This window comes from Opisthocomus hoazin, chromosome 12 (genome assembly GCF_030867145.1).
Source record: "Opisthocomus hoazin isolate bOpiHoa1 chromosome 12, bOpiHoa1.hap1, whole genome shotgun sequence".
In the NCBI taxonomy this organism is placed as follows: domain Eukaryota; kingdom Metazoa; phylum Chordata; class Aves; order Opisthocomiformes; family Opisthocomidae; genus Opisthocomus; species Opisthocomus hoazin.
The window spans coordinates 15163603-15183583 of record NC_134425.1 but is presented as its reverse complement, the minus strand read 5'-3'; the positions used below and the strand labels follow the sequence as shown (position 1 = coordinate 15183583).

At 53.8% G+C, this 19981-nt stretch overlaps 1 protein-coding gene across 2 annotated transcripts in view; it reads left to right on the top strand.

Annotated features, from left to right (window-relative positions):
* The window catches only part of LOC104328627 (hydrocephalus-inducing protein homolog), a 155061-nt gene that overhangs the window by 100204 nt on the left and 34876 nt on the right, over window positions 1-19981 (top strand). For both annotated transcript variants that reach the window (XM_075434192.1, XM_075434194.1), the window contains 18 exons: window positions 2053-2169; window positions 2872-3081; window positions 3950-4087; window positions 5254-5431; window positions 5954-6084; window positions 6805-6938; window positions 7966-8102; window positions 8956-9083; window positions 9200-9391; window positions 9788-9937; window positions 10798-11037; window positions 11317-11485; window positions 13183-13374; window positions 14886-15056; window positions 15689-15862; window positions 17017-17225; window positions 17918-18070; window positions 19495-19678. In XM_075434192.1, the coding sequence (XP_075290307.1) occupies window positions 2053-2169; window positions 2872-3081; window positions 3950-4087; window positions 5254-5431; window positions 5954-6084; window positions 6805-6938; window positions 7966-8102; window positions 8956-9083; window positions 9200-9391; window positions 9788-9937; window positions 10798-11037; window positions 11317-11485; window positions 13183-13374; window positions 14886-15056; window positions 15689-15862; window positions 17017-17225; window positions 17918-18070; window positions 19495-19678 (3007 nt within the window). The remainder of the gene's footprint in view (window positions 1-2052; window positions 2170-2871; window positions 3082-3949; window positions 4088-5253; window positions 5432-5953; window positions 6085-6804; window positions 6939-7965; window positions 8103-8955; window positions 9084-9199; window positions 9392-9787; window positions 9938-10797; window positions 11038-11316; window positions 11486-13182; window positions 13375-14885; window positions 15057-15688; window positions 15863-17016; window positions 17226-17917; window positions 18071-19494; window positions 19679-19981) is intronic.

The following is a 19981-nucleotide window of genomic DNA, read 5'->3' as shown; positions in this document are numbered from 1 at the left end:
CTTCTGGGGAGGGAGAAGTAGGAGAGTTTTGCTTAGAGAAGCCCACTCAGGTCCTCCTGACTTATGGTGAGTGGGGGATTTTTTTCACTTGTTCTTTTACAATGTAAAATGAGGCTGTTATCTGCATCGTGATGCGAAGGCTTTTAGTTTCCTGTGTCGAGCCGTGCCAAGCACTGAGCTTCACATCCCACCTTCTCAGCCCCAGCTAGAGCCACCCATTTCCACGTCTCTGCCTTCACCGAGACCCCGTACTGCAGTGACAGCCACAGAGCTGTCTTGTATAAAACAAGACTTTGCCAAGCTGCGGTCTCTTCCTCCTCGCTTTTCTGTGGTGCCCAGCGATGGGACAAGGGGCAACACACACAAACTGAAGCAGAGGAAGTTCCATCTGAACACGAGGAAGAACTTCTTCCCTCTGAGGGTGACGGAGCACTGGCACAGGCTGCCCAGGGAGGTTGTGGAGTCTCCTTCTCTGGAGATATTCAAGACCCGCCTGGACAAGGTCCTGTGCAGCCTGCTCTGGGTGACCCTGCTTCAGCAGGGGGGTTGGACTAGATGATCCCCAGAGGTCCCTTCCAACCCCTACTATCCTGTGATTCTGTGAAAATGGCCTTTGGTCTGCTAGCCTCCCTGGTGAACCACGGTGCTTTGGAGCTTGACCTTGGTGCTAGTGGGAGCTGGCCCCTTGTTCTGTGTCGTGTGGGCCAGAGGCTGCTCCAGGGGCGATACAAAAAGGTGTAAGAGAGAGCATGAGAGGTTCTGAAAGTGCCAGCATTGGCATGAAGTTTAAGGAGAGGGGTTGCACCTGCTCACATCCAAATGTCAGCACTGGTAATGTTTTAACTCTACACCTTTTGTCTGAATCGGGAGAAATGATACCCTGTAGATGTAAAGAATAGCGTGGCTGAGTGTTTTTGGTTAGAAGCATGAAATCGTCTTAATTTCCTGCGTTGTTGCCATATATGTGCAAATAAACCAGGGAAATACAAGTGGCCATGGCTAAGCAGGATGCGAAATTGCTTCAAAGGATATGTCTGCATTGCAGTTTCATCTTCTGCGTGTGTCCATGCATCAAGGCAATATCCATATAACCTCCCTGGGGAGGTGGGAGACCATAGGCCTAGGAAAGATGTGGGCTAGCATCGTTGGGAATACGCACTTGGCAAAGCTTTGCTAGGTTTGAAAATGAGGAGACAACAGAAGGACCATGGAAAGGTGAGAGAACTCTTTCCTCGCCGGTGCCTTATCTCCTCGGGAGATGTAGCCTCTAGTTAGGTCTAAGGATGTCCTGTAAATGTTCTTGAAGATTCTGCTGAAGTCAAGGTCATGGCACAAAGCGCTTCTTCCCATTAGCAAGGAGCAGGTATTCTCGAAGGCTAAGAGCAATCCTAGAGCCCTTGTTCATAAACAGGGGTCGGAAGTCCAGCAACAAGATTCCTTGTGAAAGATGGCACCTCTGAGGTTAAACACAGCTCTCAGCTGCTGCAAGACAGAAAAACATCTCAGCTGCCTTCTCAGGAAGGTGTCATTCAACTAGAACACGGCGGCATAGATTCTCAGCTCTTTGGCACTGATGAGTGCACGAGATGGAACCTAAGCACCATCTGAAATGGGATAGTGGTGCCCAGCACTTTCTAACTCCTTATTTTCCTGTTTTTGTCCATCTCACAGCTATGTTGCTTTTTTTTGTCATGAAAAGCCTAACCTTGTCCAGGTGTGGGGTTCTTGGCGTGTTGCTTGAGCAGGGGTGAGCGAAGCTGAGCTGGCACGAGGGTGCAAAATGCCCTTGAGGTCTCTGCCAGGACTGAGTGCTGGGTGCACCCATCTTCCTCGTGCGAGCTTGCCTGTAGGAAGTGCAGATGAGGCATGTGTCTCACCTGAGTGGGGGGCTTGGACCCCCACTCAACTGATGGCATGGACATACCCCTGCCTGATTTGCGCCCAGGTCCTACCTCGGCTGCTCCTGGCTTGGTGAGGTGGTGAAGCCTGAGCAGAGCGGTCTCACCCAGCCCAGCCAGCTGCTGACTGCAGCCCATGGTATTTGTTTTCCAGCGGTTTCCATCCACTGCTGCAGAGCTGGGAGGTGCTGTGGAGACTCAGAGCTCAGTGAGGATCAAGGAGCTGAGGCACTACGTGGAGGCAGAACCCCTTGCCTTAGGAGTGGAGGAGGTAAGTGGGAATCTGTCTTGCTTCCAAGTTTCCAGTGTGGCAAGCAGTTACATAGCCCCAGTCCCACTGGTGTCCTCAGCGCTTCTCAGGGAGTGGCCTCGCATCCTTCCAAGCACCTCGCGCAGCACTGCCGGAGCAACTGGTCGTTGGAGAAGCTGCGTGGGACGTGTTGTAGGGTTGACCAAGGTCCATTACCTGTGCAGCAGCTGCGGAGGGCGTTATTCATCTTGTAACTAATCAAGTGGTTGTTAGGAATTTTCTACGGTAGCTTTTGCTGTAGCTTCTTGAGAAAGAGCAGTGTGCGAATCGGAGAGAGAGTGAAAGCACCAGGGGTCAGATGAGCTGGGCTGGAGTCCCCCCCCCAGCTCCAAGGGCTCTGGTCTCCGAATCTTGTGTTTTTCTAAAGGCAGTAAAATGTGCTTTTAAAGGCAGGTTCTGAGCAGAGAGAATTTCTTGCTGCCAGGAGAACTCCCAAATTACTTTAATGTAGTGTATTAATTAATGCATTAATTAGTGAGTATGGGAGAAGATTTTTCCCATGGTTCCTCCACTGGAAAGCATAACGTATGCAGGATGAGATTAGAATGATTGTGCTGGTGTTTGAGGAAGAGGTCCCTCCAGCCACATCTGCCCCTTGCTCCAAGCCATGGCTGCTCTCCTGCATCCATTTTGACATCTTGATCTCTCCTCCCCTCTCTGCAGGTTTTCGACATCCTGCCGCTGTACGGTGTGCTGCAGCCGGGTGAGAGCCAGCGGGTCGCCTTCACCTTCTTCGGCCACACCAACATTGTCGCCCACGTCACGGCACTGTGCAGGGTAGAGGGAGGCCCAACCTATGAGATCGCGCTGAGCGGGGAGGCTTCGCTCATCCACTACCTCCTAGACGTCAGGGAGATCGACTGCGGGCTCCAGGTAACACATGTGTCTCTTGGCAGAGGTCCTTGTCTTGAAACCAGCACCGATGGGTTGCTGCCCACCTAGGTCTGGGGCTCTCTCCTCTTCCCAGCTGCTTTGTTAGTTCTATGGCTTGGAATTACAAACTTCGAGTCAAACATCCTGCATCTAGGCTGGTTTTTAATGGCCATCTCCACTCCCTCTAAAGCGGGGAATTCATCTTCTGCAGGGTACCTAAGGCTGCCTCCTGGGGCAGGCAGGGTCCCAGCAGTGGTCTCCAGAGGGATGTGCCCTGGGACATCCATCTGCTGATCTGCACCTGACGCCTGAGGTCCGAGGAGATGCTCTCTTGTAATGCTTTTGATTAATCCACAAAATAAACCAGGGAGGAAGTCAGCTTGGGCTTCCAGTCACTGTAGCTGGAAAGAATGTCCCAGCGTAATCCCCACTTTATTTATTTTTGGTTAAAAACCCCACAGATGCTTCTAGCTGTTGGCACAGACGTGTGGCACCGTCTCTCTTTTGCTGTCCCTGCAAGCTCTGCAAATACTTGTATGCAGATGCCTTTTCTGCAATGTCTTGTTGCTACCTGCTCTGTTTCAGCCAGCTGTGAAGTGACATCCTGAAGCGCGGAGGGCTTGTATCCTCTTTGGTTTCTTTAGAACTGGTCTTTATGTGGTTGGTATTGCCCCTCTGCATGCTGCCAGAAGTATCTGTCCCTGTGTGGGGCTGAGAGGTACCCTGTGGGTTCCCAAACCAAGGGCCCGGAGCTCCTCTGCTTCTCTCCTGCGTTGTGTTCATTTGCCCTCATCCCAGCGAAAGCGGGAGGACATTCCTGGCCTCAGACTTGTGTCTTCAACTCCCCACTCCTCTGTCCTCCCTTCAGCTGTTTAATGAAGTCACTGAAGCAGAGGTCACCCTGCAGAACAGCGGCAAGGTGGGATTTGCCTACGTGGTGCTCGGCCCCAGCGCGGCCGCTGCTGAGGGCCCTCTGCCCGGCATGCCCCTGGTCGTGCCCAGCACGGTGAGTACAGAGGTAGCACAAGGGTTTAACCCTGACCATGTGTCCAGCTGCCCAGAAGAGTGTTATGGGGGAAAACCACAAGAAAACAGAAGAAAAAAACCATAAAAGCGGCTGAGGGAGACAGGGCTGTAAGCAATTGCTGCTGGGGGGCAGAGAAGGCAAAGCAAGTGCATGAAGCAGTTACACGATCGGACGGGATTCGCAACTTGTCCCTGCCCGTAGCAAACCCTGCCTGCCCCTTGCCAGCACTGACCAGGTGAGACTTGAGTACTGTTTTGCTTGGGCACGAAGCTCCTTTGCCAGGAGTTGTAACAGCCCCCGCAGCGGTCATTTGCCCCTCCAGCTTTGCAGCAGCACTGTGGGGCAGTGAGGGGGCCGGGGAGGAGCAGGGCTGGCACAGCAAGGAGAGGGGTTGGCAGCATCCCACCATCCCAGCTTCCCAGTCCTGCGTGGACACCTTCGAGCTGAAGCAGCCTTCCAATCTTTGTCGCTTTTCACAATGAGAAGGGGAAGCCAAATGGCTTTCAGGTTTCTTCATGCCCGCCTCCTCCAAAGGATGAGGCGCTGATGCCCTCTCCCTGTGAGCTTCTGAAGACGCAGCTCGGCTTGGACCCGCGCAGAGGTTGCTGCAACGGCGTCCTTGGCGCTGGCAGCTTGGCCGGCGTTTGCAGAGATGTGCGTTTGCAGGTCGCCGTGAGCCTGGGTGGGCTCATCCACCCTGGGTGTGACTGCACGGACCGGAGGTGTTTGGGTAGGGTCAGGCCCTTTGACACCAGCCTGGGAGCCACTGCTGTGCTGGGGCAGGAGCTGCTGGCTGTGCGGAGAGCGCGGGCACTCCACGCATCTTCTGTGGTGGCTGGTGACAGAGCTTTTATTTATTCCGGCTGGCTCTTACTAACAGAGGGTAAGCACCGTTAGTGAAAGAGCTTGCTCGTGCTGAGCAAAGGATGGTCTGTGCTGTGGGACCACACGTGTGATGAGGACATACCGCATCCTGGCGTAGGAGACTCGAGGTTTTGGATACAAGAAAGCTAGAAAGTGCTGTGGTCTGACGTTTTCTTATAGAGGAGAACCTGTCTGTTCTTCTCGGCATGTGTATCGTGTGAGCCATCCTTCCAGCCAACCCTCTCTGATGCGTTCCCTCCCTGTTCTGCCGTGCTCTGCAGGGTTACGTTGGACCTGGCAAGGAGCAAGTGCTGAAAGTCTGTTACCTGCCAGGAGTGCCTGGAGTCTTCTGCAGGACTTTCCGGATCCAAGTGGGTCATCTAGAGCCAGAAGAAATCTCCCTGAAAGGAGAGGGCAGCTTTCCCAGGATTTGCTTGGACCTGCCTAGGAACATCAAAGGTGAGCACTGCCAGTCTGCTTCCCAGGAACGTCTTCTGGTTTCTGCCCCATGCCATATGCCCACAGAGCAGCTCACACCCACCTCCACCAAGCCTAGAGGTTTCAGGGCTGTTGGACCAACACTCAGCCCTGTGGTTGCTTCCTGAGTCTCTAGCAGACGAGCCCATGTGGGCTTTGTACCAGGAACCATCCTGCAGAGCTTGCCAGCGTATCTGTGCGAGCCCTGGAAAGATGATGGCTAGACAGAAATGCTTGGGAAAGCCGTAATACAGGCTGGCAGGGATTTTGGCAGTGTTGGATTTGCATCACATTGCACAGGGTGAGAGATGCTCCTGTGTGTGGAGGAAGGTGGGTGGGAGTGAACATCAGGATTCAGAGAGGAAGAGCAGCATCCACTTCCCATACATTGCTGGAGGAGTGTGTTTCTGGGAGAGGGCATCACTGGGGGCATCGGGGCTTCCCAGCTTAAATGGGAATGGCACTGTGCCCACACTTCTGTTTGTGGATGTTTTCTTCCTTCAGGAAATGAAAAATATGAGAAGGTCCTCAAGGAGGTGAAAGAAAAGATGGAAGACAACAGCCAGAGAGATGAAGCAGTTGTTCTGGGGGAGGCTGCAGCCGCGGAGCCACCCACGGATGACTTGGGCACCATGGTGAGGACAGCCGCTGCCCCATTTGGCACGTGCCACCCTCCCCCTGCGTCCTTTGGTCCCCTTGCACCCTGCAGCAGGCTTCCCGGTGCCCTGCTGGCACTTGGGTCCTCCCTGTCCATGCCTGGCCATGGCCGTGCATCAGCTCAGCGCTGCCCAACTCTGGCAGTTGTCCCTCTCGTAGATGCGTGAGCTTCCTGACTGCACCGGGGAGAGATCCTGAAGACTGTGCTCAAGGGCTTGAACTTATGGTGCTGGCGATGGAGCTGCAGGTCATCGCTGGGGGATTTGCTGCTCACAGCCCCAGCCCTGCCAGGTTTGCAGAGCTGGCTGCGCCCTGGGACTGTGCTATCAGCGCTTGTCTCCAAGAGGCGCCAGCTGTGTTGTGGTTCCCTTCTCAAGAGAGCTTTGTCCAAGCTGCTTTGGCACTGGCTAGAGGCAGGCCAGTACTTGGAGCTCTGGGAGGTTCCTGGCTTGTCTATCTGTCTGACCAGCTTAGCTTTTATGATAGTGACTGGGCAGGTGAAGATGCAGGAGTTCATTTCACTTGAGATAAGGTCCTGCCTAAGAGAGCAGGAGGTGTCACAGGCGCTGAGCAGTGACACAGGGGGACCCCGTCACCCTTCTCAGCAAGAGCAGGATGGGATCCTCTTTCAGAGACAAACGTATGCCTTGGGAGGGACCTTTGCCAACCAGCCACTGTCTTTCCCTTCCTTCCCTCAGCTGGACACTCGGCTGCAGATGCAGATGGAGCAGATGCTGCTAGAGGAACATGCCCTGGAGCAGCAGAAAGCTCTGGCCTCCGGTCACCCAGAGGACACTGCCTTTGACCAGCATGCTCGTCGGAGGCTTCTCAAGTTAGTGGGGACTCCCATACCCTATCTCCAGGTGCCCCGAGGGTAACACCCAGCAGTGCTCCTGTGAGCTCCTCCTGTCTGTAGAGCTGGGAGTAACTGGGGGCTGCAGAAAGGGCGTGAGCCTGATAGTTTTGGCGTGCTCACTGTCGGCAGCGGTGTGTCCTCACTTCCACAGAGCCACCCTCAGCTTTGGAGGTGCTCAGCTCCCCACAGATGCTGGGTTCTGTTCTGAGGGGGGTCCAGCGCAGGCCATCAAGCCCTGCCAGAGAGCACAGGCACCGTCCCTGCTGACCGGCTCTGAAAGAGGCAACTCAAAGCTAGAGTCTTTGCCCTAACAAACAGAGCACACTAAGCAACAAGAGCAGGTTGGCAAACCCTTGACAAACCCAAAACCAGGTGGCTTGGGTGCTGGTGGAACTGGAGGGCTTACCTAGGTGACCTGGTCCTTCCCGTTGCTCCTTCATGATGAGGCACGGGTGTGGTAGGCTCCAGTTCAGGAAGCAGATGCTCTACAAAAGAGATGATTTATGTGCTTTCCCGAGTGGGATTGCTCTGGAAAAGGACCTTCCCATGAATCTTGTAGGTGCTGATTACTGCGTTTACTGGTGCTGCTTTGGGGACAGATCTGGTTGCAGAGCGGTGAAGATTTCCTGTACAGGCGTATCTTATGACAAGGTCCCGAAGCAATTTCAGGCTTGGGCTGTACGTCAGGCTTAGCAGTTTCATTGAGACCAGTGGAGGTCCAGTGGCCTTAGCTACCGTGGCTTTTCGTAGCAGAGGAGCTGTGACCAGTATCCATTTTAAACTAATTTTATTTGAAGGTCCCATTGTTAGCTGACAAAACCTAGGACCTATGCTCCCAGTGACTTACCAAAGTCTTATTACCAGGTGGTCAGGCCTTGGATTTCATGGGCTTGGGTTGAGTTTCTACAGCAGTGACTACAGAAATACCCACTTTATTTGCCTCTTCCATCCACGTGGAAATGTGCCCAGGCTGTGGTTAAAGGACTGTCCCTCCTCCTTTCAGAGCGGAGCTGCCTGAGTACGTCCTGGACTTTGGCTACGTCATTCTTGGTAGCATCCACACGCACATCGTGAAGGTCACCAACACTGGGCAGTTCCTTGTATCCTTCCACACCAATACACGGGTCCTGCGTGACACAGGTAACGGGTGCTGGAGAGACTTCACGTGGTCTTGAAGGACCCATCTCTGACAGACGAGCTTAAGCCATGAGACAAGGGGGTTTTTTTAAGTGCTTGTTCATATAGCTTTGTGCTCCTTGGGACCCTCTGCCTCGCACTTTAGACCCGGAGTTCTCCTGGTCAGCAGTACCCAGAGACCTGTCTTGCTTGTGACTGGCCTACCACCTCATTGCAGGGGCTAGAGGGTCTGATGACCTTGGTCACCTCCCAGCATCTTCTGCTCTTGGCTACTGTGAGCATCAGCTGAGTTTCGTTGTGCTCTCCTTGGGCTTGTGTTGCAAATGGACGGACCCGTTGTGGTTTGCAAGGGCTTTTTTCAAAGCTCATAATGTCATAGCACTTCTGTTCAGCCTTTGTTGAGAAAGCAGTCTGTGAGGTCCTCTGTTATATCAAAATAGGCTTCTGAAACAGGCCCTGAGGCGAGGGTGCAGTACCATCAAACAGTGACTCTCTGTGTCTGAAGGGCGGTCAGGTGTCTCCTGTAAGTTGTTTTCCAGGGAGCACCAGAACATGGGGGAACTTTAGTTGGAAATTCCCCTTTGGAGAGGTCTGTGAATCCTTCCCTGGGATGCCTGATGAAGGAATTGCTGGAGCTCCTTGACAGATAGATTTCCTTTTTACTATGTGGGTGTTGGATTCTGGCCGTCTAAACGCTTTCTCCTTGTGTGGTGATAAGGGAGAAGGAGCGGCAGGCTTCTCCGTAGATCCAAAGGGGTCCTTCACAGAGGTGCCAGCCGGGAGACACGTATGGCCTTAATGCTGATTCACGTTGACTGTGTATCTATCTCAGCTGCTTTATGTTCGTCTCCTCAAGGTTTCAGCGTGGAGCTGGACCGCGTGAAGCACCTGCCCTGCTGTGAGACCAAGACATTTGAAGTGCACTTCGACCCACAAAGTGCCAACCTGCCGCTGGGAGAGGTGGATGTGCTCCTGCCCATCAAGGTACCACATGCTTCCTCACCTCCCTGTGCCCGCACCACCTTCCAGGGCAGGCAGCAGATTGGGGACAGCAGCAGATGTCACTCAGGCTCTCAGCTGGATGCTCTGTCCTTCACTAGGTAGCCAGAGGCCCCACGTTTTGCGTCCGCCTCCGTGCCAATGTGGCTGTGCCGTCCCTCTGCCTCTCCAGGGACAGTCTGGAGTTTTCCACTGTCCAGTGTGGGCAGTGCCGGGAAGAAACCATCCAGCTCCACAATCAGCTCCAGATTCCTTGTAAATGGTTCATCACCGTGAATGAGCCTGTCAAGAAGGTAAAGCACAAGCAGTACGTGATGTGTAACTTCTTGGTTGGGTTTTCTTTGCCTCTCTTGCCTTTTCTGCTCCTGTGGCTGCCTGAGCACTTGGGCTGCAGCTCGTTTGAGGAAGCTTTAGAGGGCATAGAGCAAGGCTGGTTCACCTGGACCTGTTCACTAGCTGATGCTTCACTTCTCTGTCCCCTTCACCCGTTCCTCCTCTTCTGAGGACAGTGCCTCCCCGTCTGCCTGCCCTGCCTACGTGTGTTCTCTCCAGTTCTAGGCCAGTGGTGGCCCCAACTGGCCTGGGTGTGGGTGCTCTCAGCACTGTGGCCGTAGCTCAGAGCACCGCAGGAACCGAGGGTCTGTCCTCGCAGACCAAGGAGACCTCACACAGCTGGGTTTTGTGCTCAGGTGGACAAGCATTTGCCAGTGAGCGTGCGTCAGAAGCTGCTCCAGGAGTTGAAGACCAAGCCCTGTGTCTTTGAGGCGCTGCCCTCGGCTGGAGCGCTCGGTCCAGGGCAGCGATGCAACGTGCGAGTCAGGTTTTCACCCACGGAAGAGGTGAGATTGGCGGGTGTCACCCTCAAGAGGTCTGGTGGGACAGTGTGGTAATAAGAGCCCAGCGCAGGGAGGAGGAGATGAGGTCTGCCTCCACACAGAGCTCTCTGCAGACCCCGTACTCCCCGTGCCTCAGTTTCCCCTGCAGCATACCCTTCTGAGAAGGGCTTTGAAATCCTGTGGGGGACAAACCAGCCACCAGACACCCTCCTGGGCACAGCAGGATTGTCAGCTGCAGCGATGTGCTGCCAGCGGTCCCTGTGACTCTGGCCCAGCCTGCCTGGACGTTCCCATGCAGTTTGGGAGTCAGTTGAAATGATGGAGCATTCCCAAAGGCAGTTTGCACGTGGCCGCTGGAAACTGGCGGTGTGTAACAGTGTGGACACAAGTGCTTCCGTGCCTGGGAACAGTCCCAGGGATCTTCTAGTTGCTAGTGGAGATGTAACTATCTTGTCTCTGGCTTTGAGCAGTGCCCAACACTGAGCAGAGACGATGATCGTTGTTTCTAGCTAGCGAGAGGTCGTCTGCCTCTTTCACACAGCTGATGTTTGCCTGGTGCAGCAATGCCAGGACTCTGCCTGGGCAACATAACCCGTAGGACCTTTCTGATGAGCATTGCGCTCCCTCATGACTAGGTGAAAATGTTGCATAGACCATTCTAGATCCATCTGATACCCAAATATCCAGTTATGCTTCACACCAGGATTCATCCCAGTTACTCAGAGCCAGCATGCAGATGCTGTCGCCCCAGCTATAAGTAAATAGTGGGTTGCGAACGCCCCTGACCTTGGGGCAAGGCTTGAATTTGAGGCCCTGTCACCTGGGGCTTCATGGAGGAGCTTTCTGTGCTTCTCTCTTTTCAGAGGTCCTACAGAAGCAAGCTGAAGATTAACATTGGCCAGAGCAGCCAGCACCTCCAGCTGCAGGTCTCAGGGCATGGGCTGGAGCCACAGCTGGAATTCACCCCCCCAGTGCTTGAGCTGGGACCAGTGCTGCCGCACAGCTGTGGGGTGGAGGGGACAGTGATGGTGAAGAACCCATGCGAGTTTCCCATCGAGTTCTACTCGCTGGAGTTTGACCAGCAGTACCTTGCTGAGGAGGAGGTGAGAGGGAAAGTCTGGTCCCCATGCTCGTGCTCCTGTAGCTTTGCCACGCTCCAGCGTTCCCAGGCTCGGGCCAGGGACGTGGAGGCAGTCCCAAGGGTGAAGCTGGTGGTGTTCCAGGGTCAGCCAGCTCTGCTGGCAGGCCGAGGAGGGGCTTGGACAGTCCATGTTGTTGGGAGGAAGGAAGGAGAGAGAAGATGAGTTGGCTGGGGAGTCTGTTCATGTGGTGAAGGTCAAGAAACGCATCTTGTGTATGGTTTTTCCTCCTTGTGTGCACAGATGCTGCGGATGCTGAAGGACTACGATTGCCACAACACTTTGCTGCTGCCTCCACGCGCCCCGGGTGAGAAGCTACCCCCAGAGGTGCTGGAGTACTGTGAGGACCAGAAGAGGCTGCAGGATGAGCAGGCAAAGTCCAAGACTGGGGAACCAGCAGGCCAGGACAACGGTGAGGGTTTGGCATTGACTGTCCCAAGTGTGGACACAGCAGGAGTCCAGCCCACAGACCCTGAGCTCTCCATGACGTTGTTCTCCATTGTTGCGTTAATTTTGCAGAAAATAAACCTCCTTACGTTCCAACACTCCTCACTGGAGTGAGAGGCTAGGTGTGGCTAGGTTTAAATTCTGAGTGATATCCAACTTGCCACTACCAGTCCAGTCGCGTTTAATATGGATATTAAATTACCACGATTCTGGATACACTAATAGTGGTCTGCACCTTCAGTCCAGTCGTGCTCGTGAACTGGCACGGCCGTGTTTGGTCGTGTTCAGTGAGAAACTGTGACAACTGGCTACTTAAACAGTGCAGTTTTATTTGTGCAACAGGTATAGAGGTTTTTTGAATTGCCGGTGACAGTGACTGTCTGCAAGAAAACACGTGCAAATATAAAACGCGTGAAAAGGTTATAAATAATGCAGCCTGGCTATAGACATTGGGGAGTAACTATTCCCAAGGAAAGCGCTTAGTTTAAGTCTCACCCAAGGCATCCCAAGGGGGGGAGAAGCAAGGCTCAGCCCATCGGCCAATCCTGGCTGTTGGAGGCAGTCTGAGGTGGAGTTTCCCTTGACTTGCTCACAGTGTTATCTTCTTCTCCTCTGAAAATCTACGGTGTTATCTTCTTCTCCGAAAATCCCCTATTCCCCTGGCTATTTTTATATCCTTTCTACCTTTAAGGTGGAGTTTGAGTGACTGTAGTCATACATACCTTTTATCACGATTGGTGTAAAATTCTCTCGCTTCACGTTTAAAGGTATGGTTTACGAAAAATCGAGAGTGCAGACTCGAAGAGGGGTGGTCGCACCTTGGAGGCAGGTAGCCTTTGGGATGGAGGTGTGTTTTGGTATTAAAATGATATTAAAACAAGCAAAGTTCACGAGAGGATAGCACTTTGACAAGGTTTCGAAAACCTGTTGGCTCCAGGGGCCAGATGAGCTGCTTATCAGTTCTAGAGAACCATTTCTTCCCGCTTTATCATCACGGAGCGTGGCCACGGAGTCTCCACTCCGCTCCACCCTCTATGGTACGTTGCAGGGAGTTGCTGTGTTAGTGGATTCCTCGCATGCCTGCTGCAGCTGTGTCCCATCCTCAGAGCTCCTTTTGATTTCATACTTTTCCTCAATGGGTGAACAATGCTACGTTTTCATATAAACTTTAATTTTCAGATGTAAAACCTTAATGTTACTAATAATTCCACACCGTGAAAAGCTCATGCTTTTAGCAGCCGCCTGTTCCTCAGCTTGGTAGAGGAATTCCAGGGTGAAAGTGTGTGTCTTGTGGTCTCTACCAGCCCTGAGTGCAGCCAACGAAACCTCGTATCTGCCTGCCGTGGACTGGGGAAATAGTCAGGATGTCCCCTTGTGTACCTCAACCACAAAGAGTAGGACTGGATGAGTTCTTCAGCCAGTAGGACCAGGTCTACTATCACTAGCGATTTTATATTTGCTCCTTCCCAGCAACAGAAGCGCAAGCTCAAAATTGCCCTGAGGGCAGAGACAGCCTCAACAGGCTTCTCGGTGCCTTGGAGTCTCCCTCCTTGGGAAATTATCCGTCTTTTGCGTGTGGCCGTGCAAGGTGGCAAATGGCAAAGAGCAGGTTGTTTAGCCGTGTTCACCCTCTTCTTCCCTCCCTGTGTGCTTCCTCCTCAGCAAACTCTGAAGATGTCCAGTCTCTGTCAGATCAAGGAGGAAAGCATTCGGCTGGGATCGTTCACACCATCTCCTCCCATAGCTTAGTCGTTCCCTCCTCCATTTTTGATGAAAGCCAGTCCAACAAGGTGGACTCTAAATCCGAATGTGGCAAAGAGGAGGAGGAAGGTGTTGAGAAGAGACATGGGACAGGTAATAACCCTAAGCTCTTCACCTATTTTAGGTCCGTTGTGGTAAAGGGCCTCAGTGGAGGTCTTCGGTGTCACCTCCATCACTTCACTGCAGCCTGGTGCCGTCTTCACTTCTGTAGGCCCTGAATCTGCTCTTCTGTATGAAGCCTGTAGGATCCCGAGAAGAGTCTGGGGCAGGGACAAGTGAGAGGCCAGGGGGATTTCCCCAGATTTGCCAGAGGAGCACCTTTGCCCTCAGGAGCTGCTGGGATCGGGATGATGCCGTTCCCTTTCCCAGGCAGGGCAGGACGCTCTCTTTCCTCCATGGCACTGCAAGCGGAGATGGCTTTTGGTGCCCTCCTCAGGGCAGAGCTGTGAGCTCTTTGCAAATGCTGTTACGGTGAATTGGGAGCCCAGGCAGATCTCCTGGTGTAATACTCCTAAAGCGTCCAGCTGTTGGATAATCGCTTGGCGCCCAAATGGAGCCTCTCCCATGAGACTGGGTAAAATGCCTGGTTCTGCCCGTCCCCCCCTTACTCAGCAGGACCTGGGAGCAAACTCATGAGGACCATGGACGTCCTGGTGGACGACAGGTTAACCATGAGCCAGCAGTGTGCCCTGGCTGCCAAGAAAGCCAATGGGATCCTGGGGTGCATCAAGAAGAGTGTGGCCAGCAGGACGAGGGAGGTTCTCCTTCCCCTGTACACTGCCCTGGTGAGGCCTCATCTGGAGTACTGTGTCCAGTTCTGGGCTCCCCAGTTCAAGAAAGATGAAGAGCTACTGGAGAGAGTCCAGCGTAGGGCTACGAGGATGGTGAGGGGACTGGAGCATCTCCCCTACGAGGAGAGGTTGAGGGAACTGGGCTTGTTCAGCCTGAAGAAGAGAAGGCTGCGAGGGGACCTTATAAATGCCTACAAATATCTGAAGGGTGGGTGTCAGGAGGATGGGGCCAAGCTCTTTTCAGTGGTGCCCAGTGACAGGACAAGGGGCAATGGGCACAAACTGAGGCACAGGAAATTCCGTCTGAACAGGAGGAAGAACTTCTTCCCTCTGAGGGTGACGGAGCCCTGGCACAGGCTGCCCAGGGAGGCTGTGGAGTCTCCTTCTCTGGAGATATTCAAGACCCACCTGGACAAGGTCCTGTGCAGCCTGCTGTAGGTGACCCTGCTTCGGCAGGGGGGTTGGACTAGATGACCCACAGAGGTCCCTTCCAACCCCTACTATTCTGTGATTCTGTGATTCTGTGACCATGGTGACAGTTCATGGAAGGAGATTTGGCCCAGTCCTTCTAGGTATTGCTGGATGTTCATTCTTTCCTCTTTCTGCCACCCCGTTTACTATACTCGGAACAGGCGCCTTCACCGGCATCTACGGCAGACCCTGATCTGCACAAGCCTGAAGGAAGGGCATGGAGAGACCTCGGGTGTGACGTCGTTTCGGCAGTCTCCTCTCCCAGGATCTGAGGGGAATAGGGAGGAGGATCGGGATCACAGGTAGGCAAGAGGCTGACTTTTTCTACCTGGTTCTGCACAGCAGAGCATCGGCAAAGCACCGCCGGCAGCAAGGAGGCCGCGGAGGAACTGGACGACAGCCCTGTCTATAGAGCCATCGCCCGCCACCTCGGCATCGGTATCTCTGCAGAAGCGCGCGCAGCCCGAAACTGTAGAGGGATCATTGTCATCGTCCATGGGGCACCTCTGACAGGTACGTTAGCTGCAGCCCTTGGCGGCAAGAAGGGGAGGAAGCAGGAGAGACACATCCTGGTGGACCATGGTGCTTGGCTGACCAGTTGAGGTGAAGCCACAGCTTTGCTGGTACGTGAAACGGGCCCAGGCCTTCACTTAGCTGGTACAAGTAGTGTGGCTCATCTTGTGTCCGTACGGCTAAGTTTCATTCCCTCTAAACAGGGTGGCCATGTCCCTGTTTCTTCGTGGGACCACATTGCTTAGTGTCCATGCTGCCTTGTGGCAGCAGTCCCTAGCCTGTAGTGACCCCCACACCATGCCCAGATGTTGCCAAAGAGAGTGCCAACCAGCACAGGCTAGCAGACAGTCCGAGTGGTGGTGGGACAGGGCTCGAAACCCTGGCCCAGGGTTGAGGTCACCACAAGGGACAAAGCCCTCGAGCTGAACATGAGATGGAGATGATCCACCTGGCTCTACAGGACAATGCTTCCAACCAGGTGCAAGCTGCCTCCCTCTGGGTCTTCCCTAACAGGGCGCTTGACTTTCTAACTGTCCTTGAAACTTTGAAATCCCGTTTGGGGGCTTTTCAGACCCTGTCCCTAAAAATGCCTCATAAGCAAGTGTCACCGAGCGGTTTTCCTCTCTCTCAAGGAAAGACATCAACAGCCATCGCCCTGTCCAAATACTACGGCGCTGCCTGCTTGTCCATCGATGCCGTGGTGACAGAAGCCATCTCGGACAGGAGCAGCTTGGCAGGGCTCCGCGCCCGGGAGCTGTGCATCAGGGCTGCCATTGAGGAGAGCCACAAGGAGATGGAGGATGCCAGTAAGGAGAAACGCTGGACCCTGAGCAGCTCTTCGGAAAGCCACCATGATCATCTGCTTCTGCTTGCTGCAGAGAAGCCCTTGGGTCTTTTGGGGAACATGGGTGCAGCGTGTAGAGATGCAAAGCCATTTCATAAAGCATCTGTGGTTATTAAAAAAAAAGAAGCAGCTCTATTTTAAGGGCTCAGATAGAGGTACTGCCCCTGGGCTTCTCGGCACATGTTCCTTTTCCTAGGAGTGGTGAAACACACCTGTATTTTTCTGAGGGATTTTTATATTTCCTCAAAGCTGAATCCAGCTTTGCTCCTCATGGCCATCAGGCAGAACTGCTGCCCGTTTTAACAAGCAGAAAGCCCTCTGAAGTGGCTCATTAAGCACAAGGCGACCAACTTTGAGTTTGGCTTCACAAAGATGAGAGGAAGGGAAGAATAACCTCCCGGGGGAGTTTCGGATAAGAGAGACTCCGCAGATGAGCTCGTTTCTCCAGAGATTTTCCTAGACACGCTGTCAGGTCACGCAGCTCGTGCATGTTGCACTGTTCTCCACGTGAGACTGGAGACTTTTAGGAAACTTTATCGGGCAGTTGGTGCCCTGAGCTCTGCGGGGCGAGACCAGACCCTGGCGCTGGTGGGGAAAGCTTTGCATCACCCAGCTTGGAAGCTGGTTGGGTTGGGAGCTGGTGGAAGGGAGAAGGGTCTGGGTGCTGGGTGAGGTTGTCCCACGTGGAGTGTTTAGCTCCAGTGGAGATGGGTGATGTAGCCCGGGCACGGTTGCGTGCTACAGTCACCATGTGAGACTGCAGGATGGGTGGAAGGTACGGAAACGATGGTGGTGCAGGACAAACCCTGGTCTTGAGCCGCTGTGCAGGCAGTGTCAGCTGGGTACACGTTTGCTGGGAAGGACACAGGGCTCTGCATTAAAAACTCTCTGGCTTTAAAACCCAATATGTAATGGTATGCTTTATCGTGCTACTAAGAGCAGTGAGGAAGGAGCTGCTTCTGGAAGGCAGCGCTTCTAGTGCCCGGCAGGCTGGGGGACACGTGCTGCGTCCCTGCCCGGGCGCAGGGCTGTGCACGGCGGGACGGAAGGTGCCTGCTTGCTCCTCGAAGCACAGGGCTGTCCCCGGCCCCGCTGAGCCATCTCTCTCCTCCACAGGGCAAAAAGCAGATGTCTCCCTCGGCCTGCAGCTCAGCACCGAGGCCAAGCAGAGCCCAGCCGTGAGCCGGTCCAGCTCTGGGGACAAAGTCAGCCTGCAGTCTGTCAGTTCTCAAGGCTGGGCGAGCGCCGCGGCAGGAAAGAGGAAGGAAGATGGCCACGCATCCCAGTCCCAGAAACAGCATCTAACGGATCTGACAGGCTCCCAGGTGAAGCCTGATCTGCACTGCTTAACGCACGGGACCTTTCCGTTGCCTTTAAGAATCATAGAATAATAGAATGGTTTGGGTGGCAAGGGACCTTTAGAGGCCACTCAGTCCAGCCCCCCTGTAGTGAGCAGGGACATCTTCAACCAGACCAGGTTGCTCAGAGCTCCATCCAACCTGACCTCGAATGTTTCCAGGGATGGGACATCGACCACCTCTCTGGGCAACCTGTGCCAGAGTTTCACCACCCTCACTGCAAAAAATTCCTTCATTATGTCTTGTCTGAATCTCCCTTTTTTGGTTTAAAACCATTACCTCTCATCACTACAGGCCTTATTAAAAGTGAAGAGACTGCTTCACCCAGAGCCTGGCGCAGGGCTATACAGTGCGGAGAGCCAGCTGGGCCGCATGGGGTGGGAAGAAAACTCTGTGCCCCAGCGAAAACAAACTCTACTGGGTCTTACAGGTTGTTAGGAAAGTGCAGTCCTGGCTAACGTGGCTGCAGGCTGCTGCGTCGGGAGCTTACAAGCTCGGGTATGCTGGCCAAGGGATGTGCCCTCCGGGGTTGTCCCCTGGAGCTGCTGAACAGTAGTTTTTTTCTAGCCTCCCGCTAGTGAGAGCCCCCAGCTTCAAGCCTAGAGATGTCCCGAGGTTTCTAAAGTGGTTTCTTTTTCTTGTCATGTTCAACATTGCAGGGCTCATCCAGTACTTATCTCCTCTCTCCTGTTCCCTGCATTCCTGCGCAGCAAAAGCTGAGCATCGGTGGCAGCACAGCAGGAGAGCTGAGCTTCGTGAGCTGTGTGCTGCCTGAGGACTTGCTGGTGTCCATCCTCACTGAAAGGCTGCAGGTATGTGGGGTTGGGGGCAAGCGATATGGCTCTGCTACAGAGACAGGCAGTGAGGTACAATTCATAGGATCATAGACTCGTAGAATGGGTTGGGTTGGAAGGGACCTTAAAGGCCATCCAGTCCAAACCCCTGCAGAGAGCAGGGACATCTTCAACCAGACCAGGTTGCTCAGAGCCCCATCCATCCTGGACTTGAATGTTTCCTGGGATGGGGCATCTCCCACCTCTCTGGGCAACCTGTGCCAGGATTTCACCACCCTTATTGTAAAAAATTTCTTCTTTATATCTAGTCTGAATCTGCCCTCTTTCAATTTAAAGCCATTCCCCCTTGCCCTATCACAACAGGCCTTGCTAAAAAACCTGTCCCCATCTTATAAGCCCCCTTTAAGTACTGAAAGGCTGCTCTAAGGTCTCCCCACAGCATTCTCTTCCCCAGGCTGACCAGCCCCAGCTCTCCCAGCCTTTCCTCCCAGCAGAGGGGTTCCAGCCCCTCGGATCATTGCTGGGGGCCTCCTCTGGCCCCGCTCCAACAGCTCCAGCTCTGTCCTGTGCTGAGGGCTCCAGAGCTGGATGCAGGACTCCCATGGGGGGTCTCAGCAGAGCAGAGGGGAAGAATCCCCTCCCTCGCTGCTGGGGATGCAGCCCAGGGCACGGCTGGCTTTCTGGGCTGCGAGTGTGCATTGCTGGGTGATGTCAAGTTTTTCATCCCCCAGTACCCTGGTCCTCCTCGGCAGGGCTGCTCTCCATCCCTTCATCTCCCAGCCTGTACTGATAGTGGGGGTTGCCCCGACCCAGGTGCAGGGACCTTGCGCTTGACCTTGTTGAACCTCATGAGGTTCATGCAGGCCCACTTCTTGAGCTTGTCCAGGTCCCTCTGGATGACATCCTGTCCCTCAGGCGTGTTGACCGCCCTGTTCAACTTGGTGATCTGCAAACTTGCTGAGGATGCACTCAATCTTGCTGTCTGCATCATTGATGAAGATATTAAACAGTACTGGTCCCAGCATGGACCTCTGAGGGACATCACTTGTCACCGATCTCCATCTGGAAGTCGAGCCGTTGATGACTGCCTTCTGGCAGTCTGTCTGACCTTCCAACCAATTCCTTATCCACCAAACAGTCCACCCATCAAATCTGTATCTCCCTAATTTAGACAGAAGGGTGTTGTGGGGGACCATGTCAAATGCTTACAGAAGTCCAGAGAGGTCACATCCGATGCTTTTGCTTTGTCCACTGGTGTCGTCACTCCATCATAGAAAGCCACTAAGTTGGTCAGGCAGGACTTGCCCTTGGGGAAGCCATGCTGGCTGTCTTGAATCACCTCCCTGTCCTCCATGTGCCTTAGCAACTTGGCAACTGGTTTAGTGATGAGCTGAGAGCCCAGTGCCTGTGGTAGCTGACTTCCTTTGCAACTTTATTCACAGCTGAGCAACTGCTACAAGGGAGTGGTGTTTGATGGCCTGGAGACCCTCTTTGCACGTGACACGGCATCTGCTCTCCTCTGCCTGCTCAAAGCTGTCAGAAATCGGCCACATATCTATTTTGTGAACCTGTTCCAGGATTATGCTTCTTTGAAAGCCAGAGAGACAGCCGCAAAAGAGCAGGAAGGTGAGACGCTTCATCTCCATGCCTCTCGAATCTTCTCTCTCAAGCCCCCAGCCTTAACTGTGTGTATCTGGGTTACCAGCAGAGCTTGTAAGAAATGTTTTTATTAACCCTTCCATCCTCTGCCTCAGTGTAGCCAGCACTCGCAGAATCACAGCTCACAGGTGCTTAAAATACGGCAGAGCTGAGTCTGTAAGGCTTAGTCTCTAATGCTAAAGCTTGGGCACAAGTGGAAGTTGTCATGGCTCCATAACTAACCACCGGCCAGCTGTCCACAAAGCTGGTGTACATGAGCTAGGCAGGGCA